Source organism: Chiloscyllium plagiosum, unplaced genomic scaffold, assembly GCF_037043375.1.
Source record: "Chiloscyllium plagiosum isolate Xiang-an unplaced genomic scaffold, Cpla_swu_hap1 HiC_scaffold_1, whole genome shotgun sequence".
Taxonomy (NCBI): Eukaryota; Metazoa; Chordata; class Chondrichthyes; order Orectolobiformes; family Hemiscylliidae; genus Chiloscyllium; species Chiloscyllium plagiosum.
Genome location: NW_028270139.1, coordinates 42934727 through 42949253, shown reverse-complemented (window position 1 = coordinate 42949253; position 14527 = coordinate 42934727). Strand labels below are relative to the sequence as shown.

The 14527-nt window shown below is 43.2% G+C and overlaps 1 protein-coding gene across 1 annotated transcript in view; it reads left to right on the top strand.

The window, feature by feature from the left end:
- The window catches only part of LOC122548331 (cytokine-dependent hematopoietic cell linker-like), a 175258-nt gene that overhangs the window by 137657 nt on the left and 23074 nt on the right, over positions 1-14527 (top strand). Inside the window, exons 12-14 of the mRNA XM_087986506.1 lie at positions 10320-10454; positions 10582-10606; positions 10832-10850. Coding sequence (XP_087842632.1) covers positions 10320-10454; positions 10582-10606; positions 10832-10850 — 179 coding nt within the window. The remainder of the gene's footprint in view (positions 1-10319; positions 10455-10581; positions 10607-10831; positions 10851-14527) is intronic.

Here is a 14527-nt window from a genome sequence, read left to right as displayed (position 1 = left end):
ACAACTCTGTTCGTTCTAACTTTGAGCTTCCAATCTAGCTCCCTGAAAGCCTGCCTAACATCCTCAGCACTCCTCCTACCTATGTCATTAGTGCCAATGTGGACCACGACTTCGGGCTGCTCCCCCTCCCCCTTAAGGACCTGGAAAACACGATCAGAGACATCACGAACCCTTGCACTTGGGAGGCAACATACCAAACGTGAGTCTCTCTCGTTCCCACAAAACCGCCTATCTGTGCCCCGAATGAAGAACAAAATAACAGTGTAGTATTTAAATTGAGAAAAACTGCAGAAAGCTGCAACATGAGCACTTGGGGGTACTTGTCCATAAAACACAGAAAGTTAGCACACAAATACAGTTGATAATCAGGAAGGCTAATGGAATGTTGGCCCTTATTTCAAAGGGGTTGGAGGATAAAAGTAGAGAAATCTTACTGCAACTGTACAAGGTGCTGCTGAGACCACATCTGGAGTACTGTGAGCAGTTTTGGTTCCCTTAGTTGAGGAAAAGTCTTATTTCATTGGAGGCAGTTCAGAGAATGTTCATGAAGAACATTCCAGAATGGAGGGATTGTCGAATGCGCAATGGTTAGACTGGTTAGGACTCTACTCAGTAAAATTTGGAAGAATGAAAGGTGATCTCATTGAAACATGTCGGGTTGTTAAGGGGCTTGACAGGATAAATGCTGAGAGAATTTTTCCCCTCATGGGAAAGTCTAGGACCACAGAGCGTAATGTCAGAATAAAGTGGCATCAATTTAAGATTGAGATGAGGAGGAATTTCTTCGCTCAGAGGGTTGTGAGTCTTTGCAATTCCTTGCCACAGAGGGAGCAGAGTCCTTGTGTATATTTAAGATTCTTGCTCAGTAGGGGAATCAAAGATTGTGGGGAAAAGGGCAGGAAAATGGACATGAGGCATGTCTGATAAGCTGTGATCCTGTTGAATGGCAGGGCAGACTCTTAGGGCTGAATGGCTTACTCCTGTTCACATTTCATATGGCCTTATGGACCTCCAACATCAGTGGAGTGAAAAACTGCATCAGTATTTCAGGTCTGTGATCTTTCATCAGTTTCAATGAGAATTCACAGATCTGTGACATTAATTCCACTTCTCTATCCACAGGAATTCTCTTACTGTGCTGATAATGAAAATGATCTGACCATGGTCATATCAGTGAAGTGTTTATGTCAGCACTCAGGTTTCTGAGTGGAAACCTGCCTCTTGCATTCACCATTCAGAGTGGATTTAAACAGCACATCAAACCAGTGTACCCTGCAAACGCAAGGTCAAAAGCCACACTAGATTATAGTCCAAAGGGTTTATTTGAAAACACTAACTTTCGGAGCGTTGCTCCTTCATCGGGTGTTACCAGTGCTCCGAAAGCTAGTGTTTTCAAATAAACCTGTTGGACTATAAGCTGGTGTCATGTGATTTTTGACTTGTTCCAACCCAGTCCAACACTGACACCTTCACATCATGACCACTTTAAATTCAGTCAGACCTAAATTCACCAATGATAATTTAACTAAAATTCATTAGAATAGCTGGGAGCTAATGGCAGAGTGAAGGTTTTGGGATAGCCTATTTCAGGCAGAGCCATGTCAATTCCTACTGGCCTATCAATAATGAGGTGAGGAGGTGAAGAAAGGTTTCCTAAGTGAACAATGACGATACTGTGATACTCAAATAGTACCTATTGTTAATCAACACGGATACACCACGTATCACCAACTCGAGCTCACCAATTGAATGTGCATAAGACCTACCTGAAATCTTCAGACAAGGAGCAGTCAGGAAAAATGTGGGAATTATTTTCTAAATGAATTCTTGACATAGTAACTTTTGATGGCAATTGCTTTTACAAGTCAGCAGATATCTGCCAGAAATTTGACCACTTTGCCCTTGATATTGTGATCCCAATTTACAAAAGAGCCAGTATTCCCAGCCTTTACCCCCGCAGACACAAACACAATCGCATGAAGAAAACTATCATTGCATTGTTTGACTTCATTAACAGTTAAGAAATTTGGACTGTTTCATAATACTGGGAGCTTAGTTTATTAATTTTCAACTTATTATTAATTCATAAGAGATTGAAATCTGCTGCTGCTGACTAAGGTGAGCATGGAAGGTAACTACTGAGGTTGACTGTTCATGAAATATTTCTTTCCGCATCCGTGCAATATTAAAGGGAGGTGAAAGGTGTTGGCAGCCAGTGAGAGCCCAAACATCATTTTTAGGGAAGATCCACTTAATACTGTTACTCAGCCACTTACATGAGCCTTACCTAAGGTCTGTGCTCTGTCCCACTTGCTGTCAGACCATCAGAGGTTGACAGGTGTGTGTGTGTTTGTGTGAGATAGTCCCTCAGAAGAGGGAAGACGCTTGTCAATGACAAAAACTGCATATGAAGGTTTTTTACAGCTGCTACATGCAGCTACCACATGGTTCTGGCTGACCAGGATCCACTTGCATTTTTACCACCTCTCATTGGCATATCGGAAGAAATTGCAGATTGGTAATTAATGTATTTGTCTGCGTTATAACACACCTTCCATGTCCACCAAATATTGAGGTGAGACCTGAACCCAGAACTTCTAGGCCAGAGGTAGGGATGCTACCAGATCAAGACTTCCTTTGCAGCTCTAATGACTAGCGAGGTACTGGCTCCTGCTGATACATTACACACCTGAGAACTAGCATCAGCAAGCCACAGTTGAGTGTGATGGCAGGAGGGGTTTGTAGTGGGCATCACAGAGGGGCAGCCTCTTCCTGATGTCTGCAACCCTCAATCAGACGATGAGAACATTTGAACAAGGGAAACTTTCGCCAATTCACCTCCACAGCCAGCCAGTATGGGTTTGTTTGATGTAGCCCCTGGATAGCAAGAAACCCCTGTCTACTGCTGGGTTAATAGAAACAGTGGTATTCTGAGGGTCTTACATGGGCAGTACATAGCCTCAATTGGCAGCGTTCCCACAATGGTCTTTACTTGTGTCCAAACAGGACAATAGCAGGATCCAGCCCTACTCACGCCCTCTCCCCGCTTGATTAAATAACTCCCCAACCATGACAACATGACAACTCTGCCACATGATCTGCTGAATTTTTCAGAATTCTGTTTTTATTTCAAATTTTCAGCAACCATATTATTTTACTCCCCTAAAAGATTGATTATTTGACAATTTTTGTTATTTCGATTATGACGTAACATGCGATTGAAATCCCAACAGCATTACATATAAAAATTGAAAAGTATGAGACATGACTGAGTGCCATGGAATGTTTGCAGAAAGCCTCAGGACCAGGAGTAGGCCATTCAGCCCATCAAGCCCTTGCTCCAACATTCAGTGAGCTTATGCTGATGTAGAGCAATGCCTCTTTCCTGCCTTATCTTCATATTCCTTGATATTATTTGTTTCCAGGAATCTACCAATTTATGTCCTTAACAAACCCAATATTTACATTCTCACAGTATGGAACTTCAAAGGTTCACTATCCTCGAGGTGACGAAATTTCTCCTTTTTTCTGTTTTAAACAGCCAACCCCTCATTGTGGGTTGATTTCCCTTAGTTCTGGACTCATTGACCACTGATCCAAATAAAACCAATAGAACTGTGGATGCTGTAAATCAGACACAAAAACAGAAATTGATGGAAAATCTTCGCAGATGAGGCAGCATCTGTGGAGAGAAATGAAAGTTAACATTTTGGGTTGAGAGATTATTCCTCAAAACTTCCTAAAATGTTAACTCTGATTTCTCTCTACAGATGCTGCCAGACCTGTTAGCTTTTCCTGCAATTTCCAATTTTTTCTATCTCTATCTATCCTGTCACATCCTGTGTTTGTAGAAGTTTGTAAGTTTCAGTGAGATCAATTCTCATTCTTCTAAACTCTAGAGAATAAAGCCCTGGTACTCCTGCAACTTTCATTCTGGGAGTTGTTAACATCTAGTTTCAGTCCAATGCATGGGAGAATGGGAAACTGCATATCAGGGAGAGGAGATGATGACATAATTAAGAGGATGTCAATTCATGCTAATGTATACAAATAGGTCTCTTGCTGCTCCCTCGTGAGAATCTCAACTCACTGCTCAATACTTGGTTGGATTTCGCCCTTGTGTTGGCCAACTCCTCTTTGCTGATCTCTAGCAATTGTCCCAAATTTCACATCAATACCCATATTGTTGAGGGATGAAAAGATTCTGCCTATTGTTTCTATTAATTTAGAGGTTAAATTGGGCCAGCAGTATGATTCTCACTCCAAGAACTGTTGAGATTCTCATAGAAAAATATATAACATTATTCAATCAGAAATTTAGTGCAGAAAATGAATATCTATGCACAATCATAACACAGAAGACTGGGTGAAATGTGAAATCTTGAAATCCTCAACCAACGTTGGCCCTTTCTATAATCCTGCGTTCATCCAAAATCAAATGCAGTAAAAGTCTCCTTTACCCATTCTCTGTGCTTCCCTGTACATTGACTCCTCCTCTAGCAGCAGCATGAGTTAAAATTTTTCATTCATGTCCAAACTCCTCCATGACTTTGCTTCTCAGTATTTCTGTAACTTTCTCCAAGCTTTCAAGAACTATACATTGCTCTATTTCTGGCCTTTGTGCTCCAACAATGAAGAATGTACCTTCGGGCAATCAGTTTTTTTTTAGATGAGATTTCCTACAGTATTGAAAAGGCACCTAGGCCCAACAATGTCCTAAGTTAGGAATTGTCCTCTTCCCTAAACCTGTCCATTTCTTTCTTACCATTTATGAAGCTTCTTAAAACCTCTAGACCAAACTTTTGGTCACCTATCGCTACACCTACTTATGTCCACTGTGTGTTTGTGTAATAGTACATGTTAAGTATGTAGTTTATTGTTGTTGAGTAAGATAGAATGAGACATGAAGGCATATCTTTAAAAATCAACCACAGGATTGTAGCAAAGATGATTATGCATCTTGTAAAATCTAGCAATGACAAAGGGGTTTATGGTCTCTATAGATTAAATGTGAACCCTAAAATTTGGATATTCATGAATACTGTTTGCCCAGGGCTGTAGAGTTTGCCAATCTCATTCACAGCCAACAATTTTTCCAAACTCAGCAGGACTGGCAGCATCTGTGGAGAGCAAACAGAGTTAGCATTTCAAATCCAGTGACCTTTCTTCAGAACTCCGCACAAATGCTACCAGACCTGTTGAGTTTCTCCAGCAAATTCTGTTTTTGTTTCAGCTCGCCAGCATTTGCAGTTTTTGATTACAATTTTCAAAATTAGATTGGTTCAAAACAATTTTACCAGGCTCACTTTCAGTTGGAGTGTCCTGAAGGACATTTACATTTTGCAACAACAAAAACACAACAAAGATTCGATACAAAAGCTTACATTTTGGTTGTGCATCTGTTAAGCACGTGTTTCCAAAATCTGTGGAGTCATTTAGAATGGATCTCCACGGAACTCAGTTAAACTTGGACCATCTCCTGGTTACTAGCAGATGAGTGTCGAAACACCTGCAAAAATCTCAAAGCAATCTAGAGTATTTACATGACTGTGATCTCTGAATAAAGTAGTTCAATTGCTCGTTGCTACAGTGTTCCCTGGAGTTTTAACTTATCCACTCATTGTTAGGAAGCTTGGTATTCAACCAGCAAAAAAAATGTTGAAACAATGACTTCTTTCTATGCTACAACAAACAAGTGATGCAGTCATTTCTGTGTCCCGCCATTGATGACCAAAATGTTGTTTCAAACATGTCTCATGCCCATTAAGTAGACACTTATGTAAGCCTTTAATAGCATGTGCAGAACAGCTGGGACAGTGTAACCTTAATTTCCCACTGATTTTATCTGTTGCTGAATGTCAGTTTGCGATGGGGAATTGACCATCATCCTATCTCCTTGAATCAAGCAACAGTTTTCACCCCATCAATACTGATTTCTTCTAATGACGATCATTTATTGCATAGGAAACCCTTGCAAAACTAAGAACAAATCCACATCATTTCAAGCATTTTGTTATTGATACTGACCTTTCAGAGCTAGCTGTCATTTTGTCTTGGAATTATGAAACACCTGTTTCAGCATCAGTGAGAACTCAAAAGCAGGCCATTCAGTTATCAGCTTTTAAATATGCTGTTAAGATTAAACAACCAAAAAAAAATGCCAGAGTAGATTTTTTGTTTCTCCCACCAACATGTATCACCTTCAGGTACACACTTTCATGTATTCTTAAAGATTTAATAATCACAATTTCATTTTACTGAGCAGTGAGACTCACTTCCCATCATGGTCAATGTTAGGCAACAGACAATAGCACATGGCCCTGTACTACGCTGTGTTAAATACAATGTGGTGAGTGGCTTCCCACTCCATGGGTTTTTTCAAACTGAACTACATTGTACAATAGTCATCAATTGAAAACAAGGTTATTTCCTGGACTTTGTTCCTCCCCCTAAATTTCAGAATCCTGTGATTTATGATTTGCAAGCCTCCTGGTATTGCTGGAATGAAAGGTTCTGCTGATGTGCACGTGTAGTTTTTCATAGACAGCAAAATGGATGACACTGTTCATGAGTATCAAGATTGATGGATCATCTTATTGTAAACACAGCAGAAACTAACTCTGAGAATAGCTGGCCAGCCTATCATTAACAATACATGTCAATTTCACCAAATTGGAAGTGATTTGATTTGATTTACTTAGTTTAACACACGGCGTGACATCGAACAATTCTTCCGCCGCCTTCGCCTCCGCGCCTACTTCTTTAACCAAGACTCTCGCCCACCCTCTGACGACCCCTTCTCACGCCTCCAACACACCCCATCCACCTGGACACCCTGTGCTGGCCTCCTACCTGCCCTCGACCTCTTCATAGCCAACTGCTGCCGCGATATTAACCGCCACCTGAACTCCCCCACCCCTCCCACCCACTCCAACCTCTCACCCTCGGAACGCGCAGCCCTCCACTCCCTCCGTTGCAACCCCAACCTCACTATCAAACTAGCTGACAAGGGAGGCGCGGAAGTAGTTTGGCGCACCAACTTCTACACCGCTGAGGCCAAACGCCAGCTCGCAGATACCTCCTCCTACTGCCCCCTTGACCATGACCCCACCCCCCACCACCAAACCATCATCTCCCAGACCGTCCATAACCTCATCACCTCGGGGGATCTCCCATCCACCGCCTCCAACCTCATAGTCCCACAACCCCGCACCTCCCGCTTCTACCTCCTGCCCAAAATCCACAAACCTGACTGCCCCGGCCGACCCATTGTCTCCGCCTGCTCCTGCCCCACCGAACTCATCTCCGCATACCTTGACACCGTCCTGTCCCCCTTAGTCCAAGAACTCCCCACCTACGTTCGGGACACCACCCATGCCCTCCACCTGCTCCATGATTTTCACTTCCCCGGTCCCCAACACCTTATTTTCACCATGGACATCCAGTCCCTGTACACCTCCATCCCCCATCACGAAGGACTCAAAGCCCTCCGCTTCTTCCTTTCCCGCCGTACCGACCAGTACCCTTCCACTGACACCCTCCTTCGACTGACTGAACTGGTCCTCACCCTGAACAACTTCTCTTTCCAATCCTCCCACTTCCTCCAAACGAAAGGAGTAGCCATGGGCACCCGCATGGGCCCCAGCTATGCCTGCCTCTTCGTGGGATATGTGGAACAGTCCATCTTCCGCAGCTACACTGGCCCCACACCCCACCTTTTCCTCCGCTACATTGATGACTGTATTGGCGCCGCCTCGTGCTCCCACGAGGAGGTTGAACAGTTCATCCACTTCACCAACACCTTCCACCCCAACCTCAAATTCACCTGGACAGTCTCAGATTCCTCCTTCCCCTTCCTCGACCTTTCTATTTCTATCTCAGGCGACCGAATCAACACGGACATCTACTACAAACTGACCGACTCCCACAGCTACCTGGACTACACCTCCTCCCACCCTGCCCCTGTAAAAACGCCATCCCATTCTCCCAATTCCTTCGTCTCCGCCGCATCTGCTCCCAGGAGGACCAGTTCCAAAAACGTACAACCCAGATGGCCTCCTTCTTCAAGGACCGCAATTTCCCCCCCAACGTGGTCGACGATGCCCTCCACCGCATCTCTTCCACTTCCCGCTCCTCCGCCCTTGAGCCCCGCCCCTCCAACCGCCACCAGGACAGAACCCCACTGGTCCTCACCTACAACCCCATCATCCGCCGTCATTTCTGCCACCTCCAAACGGACCCCACCACCAAGGATATATTTCCCTCCCCTCCCCTATCAGCATTCCGTAAAGACCACTCCCTCCGTGACTCCCTCGTCAGATCCACACCCCCCCACCAACCCAACCTCCACTCCCGGCACCTTCCCCTGCAACCGCAGGAGGTGCAAGACTTGCGCCCACACCTCCCCCCTCACCTCCCTCCAAGGCCCCAAAGGAAACTTCCATATCCGCCACAGATTCACCTGCACCTCCACACACATCATCTATTGCATCCTCTGCACCCAATGTGGCCTCCTCTATATTGGGGAGACAGGCTGCCTACTTGCGGAACGTTTTAGAGAACACCTCTGGGACACCCGGACCAACCAACCCAACCACCCTGTGGCTCAACACTTCAACTCCCCCTCCCACTCCACCAAGGATATGCAGGCCTTTGGACTCCTCCATCGCCAGACCACAACAACACGACGGTTGGAGGAAGAGCGCCTCATCTTCCGCCTAGGAACCCTCCAACCACAAGGGATGAACTCGGATTTCACCAGTTTCCTCATTTCCCCTCCCCCCACCTTGTCTCAGTCAAATCCATCGAATTCTGCACCGCCTTCCTAACCTGCAATCTTCTTCCTGACCTCTCCGCCCCCACCCCAGTCTGACCTATCACCCTCACCTTGACCTCTTTCCACCTATCACATTTCCGACGCCCCTCCCCCAAGTCCCTCCTCCTTACCTTTTATCTTAGCCTGCTGGACAAACTTTCCTCATTCCTGAGGAATGACCGATTCTCCTGTTCCCTGGATGCTGCCTGACCTGCTGCGCTTTTCCAGCAACACATTTTCAGCTTATTACCACGTGTACTTGTAAAATGTATTTGTTACAAATACAGTGAAAAATGTTGCATAATGTCTCCAGCGCCATCTTGAAACACAGAAAATAAACCAAGACATAGAATATAAAAGTAGGAAATAAAGTTAAAGTTCAACTTTCCAGTCCTTCTTGTCAAGTGCTTAGCCATGGACCTGGATCCAGGTACTTCCATCCTGGTGCTGAAGCCAACACCATCACAAAGCAATAGGCCAGCCTCTAGTCCCTTTGCCGTGCCACCGCCATTGGAACTGAGTCACCATTGTTCAGCGCATGATTCACTTATTTTAAATTATCATTCTAAATGGTTTGAATGTATTTTGATTGCAACAATCCATTTAATAGTGATGATAGGTTTTTGAAAATTGGCCAACTTGAATGCCATTCAATTGATCTACATTTTTCAGTAGGAAAGCTGTATTAGATTAGATTAGATTCCCTACAGTGGGGAAATAGGCCCTTTGGTCCAACCAGTACACACCGACCCTCTGAAGAGTAACTCACCCAGACCTATTTCCCTCTGACTAATGCACCTAACACTATGGGCAATTTAACATGGCCAATTCACCTAACCCGCACATCTTTGGACTGTGGGAGGAATCCGGAGCACCCAGAGGAAGCCCACGCAGACACAGGGAGAACATGCAAACTCCACACAGACAGTCACCTGAGGCTGGAATCGAACCTGGGATCCTGGTGCTGTGAGGCTGCAGTGCTAACCACTGTACTTTATAATATTTCTGTACTTGGGCAATAAAATTGAATAGGTGAAATAATGGAGATAGTTTGCACATTCAAAACTCCTTTAAAGGTATTTGAAGAGCTGACACCATTCCTCAAACATTAGCTGCACATCTTGGGAGTTATTGTATAATGTTCCCATCATTACCACTATGGCTTGGGCTGAGTTATGCACTGGGTAGAGGTTACAATCCCAATTTTAGATTTTTAAGGTTGATTTGAAAATATCATCATGAGAAAGAAAGTTTGCAATGGTAGATCACCAATTTTGAAGCAACATTATGTGAGAAAGAATATTACATTTGGATTTCTATAAAAATGTTCTAGAGGTACTGGAAACAAAAGTAGACTATGACTTCAGGAAGGTTGAATGTTTATTCAAGCATAACATTTGTTTTCATTGCTATATTAAATTTATAAATTACCAGTTGCAAGTTACGATGAAATAGTTGTCACGGTTTGTAATTTTTTTCAATAAATTATTTTGTGCAATTCTAGACCTCCTAAGAGTATCCCCAAAGAATTCAAAGAACTTCCTCCAGAACCAAGTCACGCACATAGTTTCTTGAGACCTTACAACATTCTGCACTCTATAAACGAGCCATCAATAACACAACCTGAAAACAACATTGGGTGAGTTAATTCCAATAAGCTACTAAGATAGCTAGCTGGTTTGTGATTTGAAGAAAAATGCTACAGCAGCAGTTTAGCAAATACAGTTGTCCAATGTTAACTGATAATTTACTTTATTTCCTTTCAGGTTACCAAAGGGCAAGCAAAATGAGGTTTATGTTATTTATATATCCTTTCTTATTTTCTCACAATTTTTCAAACATTGTCAGTAAAACATCACTGTTTTATTTTCTTCAGTTTCTGAATGGTACTTATTGAAAACACTTGTAGATCATTTGTTTTAACATTTGCTCATAAACAAAAGCAATAGTTTTGAGTTTTACGTAAATGAATGCTTGCACTCCAATATTATTTTGTTTTGTTTTCTTCTCCAACAGGCAATCACACAAAAAAATGGTAGGTACATTACAAAGAAAAGTAACACTTGAATGTTAGAAAGTGAATACAATGCATTTGCCAATAGTTTGTTTTCTAAGATATCACAAAGATATTCATTATACAGTAATATAAAGATCTGCACAACATCATTACTAAAGATAAGAGGTTTAAAATTATATTTTATGGTTTGTGTTGAAGAAGTGAAATTAAATTGTTTCAACTGATGCACAAGGATATTTCACAAAGGTTTCAATTTAGTTCTAAGTTACTTCCAAAACACAAGCTGATGAATACATGCCTGAGAAACAGGTCGGAGCAAATTACTGCAGACATTGGATTCTGTACTGAAAACAAAAAATACTGGAGATCACAATGTGTCAGGCAGCATCCATGGAGAGACAGCAAGCTAACATTTCGAGTCTAGATGACTAGTGGTTTGATTCTATAATCCAATCTTGTGGGGAAATCATAAGAACCCAGTGTATGATTTTCTGGATTTTTTTAATCAAATGGGAGTGTTAGATCACAAAATCGATAGAGCATAAGAACAAAAAAAAATCAGGAATAGAAGTAGACCAAACAAACACAGAAAATGCTAGAAGACATAGCAAGTCTGACAGCATCTATGGAGAGAAATAAAGTTAAAGTTTCTTCAGAAATACATGAGGGAACCAAATGGAATGTTTCCACATTTGCTGGTAACACATAGTTAACTGGGAGTGTGAGTAATGAAGAGGATTCAAGAGGCTTCAGGGTAATTCAGACAAGTTGAGTGTGTGTGTAATTGCAAGGCAGATGCAGTATAACATTGATATGTGTGAAGTTGACCACTTTTGTAGGGAAAAGCTGAATGACAGTATTATTTAAATAGTGATGGATTGGGAAATATTGATGTACAAAAGGACAAGGATGTCTTAGTAGTGTGAACAGTTTTAGACTCCTTACCTAAAAAAAGGATAATTTTTCCAAGGAGAGAATGTAGCAAATATTTCCCAGACGCAAAGCTGGGAAGTCAGGTTTGTCGTGGGAGGAATAATTGGGTTGTGTTCATTGGGGTTTAGAAGAATGAGAGGGGATCTCGTTGAAACATATAAAATTCTGACAGTGTTCAACAGACTAGAAGCAGGGAAGATTTTTCCCCTGGACAGATAGTCCAGAATAAGCAGTCAGAGTCTCATGATACAGGGGAGACCATTTATGACAGAGGCGATGGGACATTTCTTCACTCTGATGGTGGTGAACCTGTGGAATTCTCTCCCACAATAGGCTGTGACAGTAAAGCCACTGAATGTATCTAAGAAAGAAATAGATAGCTCAACGTTTCAGGAGGCATGGGGGGAGAGCACACGTATGACATTGAGATAGAGGATCATGGGGAGAGAGCACATGTATGGCATTGAGATAGAGGATCATGGGGAGAGAGCACATGTATGGCATTGAGTGGAGGATCATGGGGAGAGAAAACACGTATGGCATTAAGATAGAGGATCATGGGGAGAGAGCACATGTATGGCATTGAGATAGAGGATCATGGGGAGAGAGCACACGTATGGCATTGAGATAGAGGATCATGGGGAGAGAGCACATGTATGGCATTGAGTGGAGGATCATGGAGAGAGAGCACACATATGGTATTGAGTGGAGGATCATGGGGAGAGAGCACACGTATGGCATTGAGATAGAGGATCATGGGGAGAGAGCATATGTATGGTATGGAATGGAGGATCATGGGAAGAGAGCACATGTATGGCGTTGAGATAGAGGATCATGGGGAGAGAGCATATGTATGGCATTGAGATGGAGGATCATGGGGAGAGAGCACATGTATGGCATTGAGTGGAGGATCATGTAGAGAGAGATCACATGTATGGCATTGAGATAGAGGATCATGGGGAGAGAGCACATGTATGGCATTGAGATGGAGGATCATGGGGAGAGAGCACATGTATGGCATTGAGTGGAGGATCATGGGGAGAGAGCACACATATGGCATTGAGATAGAGGATCATGGAGAGGGAGCACATGTATGGCATTGAGTGGAGGATCATGGGGAGGAAGCACATGTATGGCATTGAGATAGAGGATCATGGGGAGAGCACACGTATGGCATTAAGATGGAGGATCATGGGGAGAGAGCACATGTATGGCATTGAGATAGAGGATCATGGGGAGAGAGCACATGTATGGCATTAAGATGGAGGATCATGGGGAGAGAGCACATGTATGGCATTGAGATAGAGGATCATGAGGAGAGAGCACACGTACGGCATTGAGATAGAGGTTCATGGAGAGAGAGCACATGTATGGCATTGAGATGGAGGATCATGGGGAGGGAGTACATGTATGGCATTGAGATGGAGGATCATGGGGAGAGAGCACATGTATGGCATTGAGTGGAGGATCATGGGGAGAGAGCACATGTATGGCATTGAGATAGAGGATCATGGGGAGAGAGCACACGTATGGCATTGAGTGGAGGATCATGGAGAGAGAGCACATGTATGGCATTGAGATGGAGGATCATGGGGAGGGAGTACATGTATGGCATTGAGATAGAGGATCATGGGGAGAGAGCACATGTATGGCATTGAGATAGAGGATCATGGGGAGAGAGCACACGTACGGCATTGAGATAGAGGTTCATGGAGAGAGAGCACATGTATGGCATTGAGTGGAGGATCATGGGGAGAGAGCACATTTATGGCATTGAGATAGAGGATCATGGTCATGTTGAATGGTGGAATGGCTTAATGAGCCAAATGGTCTTATCCTGCACCTATATTCGATGTTTCTGTGTTCTTCAAATCTTATCACAAGTTCACACCAGACTTCCTAGCAACTGTTAAACTATACTATTGCAATGTTGTACATGATAGTGAAGCAATGGAGCAGGTGACTCTGAGCTTTCCAGGGTCCAAACTCATAGGAGAACATTTATTCATGAGGCCTAAGGTCATTCTGCCATCACAACCAACCTGAGAGATTCATCGCTGTAGTCATCAATCCCTCCCCACGTTCTCCAGTTTCCAAGTAAGTGCACCTTCTTCACTTTTGTTCTGCCTGGCCAGACATGGCATACCTCTGCAGTAGATTGGACTTGAGTGCAGATGATTTGATCCAGACGCCACTGCTGAGCCACATGATCCCTGTTCTTTACATTATTTACTGAAACATTGAGCTCAAACCAGTTCCCTTAAGACTGACTGCATTGTCAACTTGACCATCTCTTCTCAAAGTCTGTTTTCCACAGATTCAAACATTGCGTGCATTTCACGGTACTCCCTGAGCTGGTCATTCAAAATGGTGAGGGACAAACAATGGGACATTTGGAAAAGTGTTGTCAGCAGCTGAAACAACAAAAGCAGCATTAGTAACAATATTCCGAAGCTCATGACATTGATAGAGCAGCTAGTCAGTGGAAAATGCATCAGATTGAAGACTGGTGGGTGCTCATCGAGAAGATGTCACTTCCAATTGAGCAGACGCCAGGATTTTCATCTGTTTTATGAGACGATCTGAATGTAAGAGATAGACAGCTGAATGGCAAAATCTTGCTACAGAAGGAGGATCACCATTCGATTGCAATAGTTGGATAACAAAATCTGAAGATTTCTACACTGCCTTTTTGAGGATGAAGAGATGAGTGAGTCATCAGAAAGACTGCAGAGTATAGATTCACTCTTTCACAAGGACTG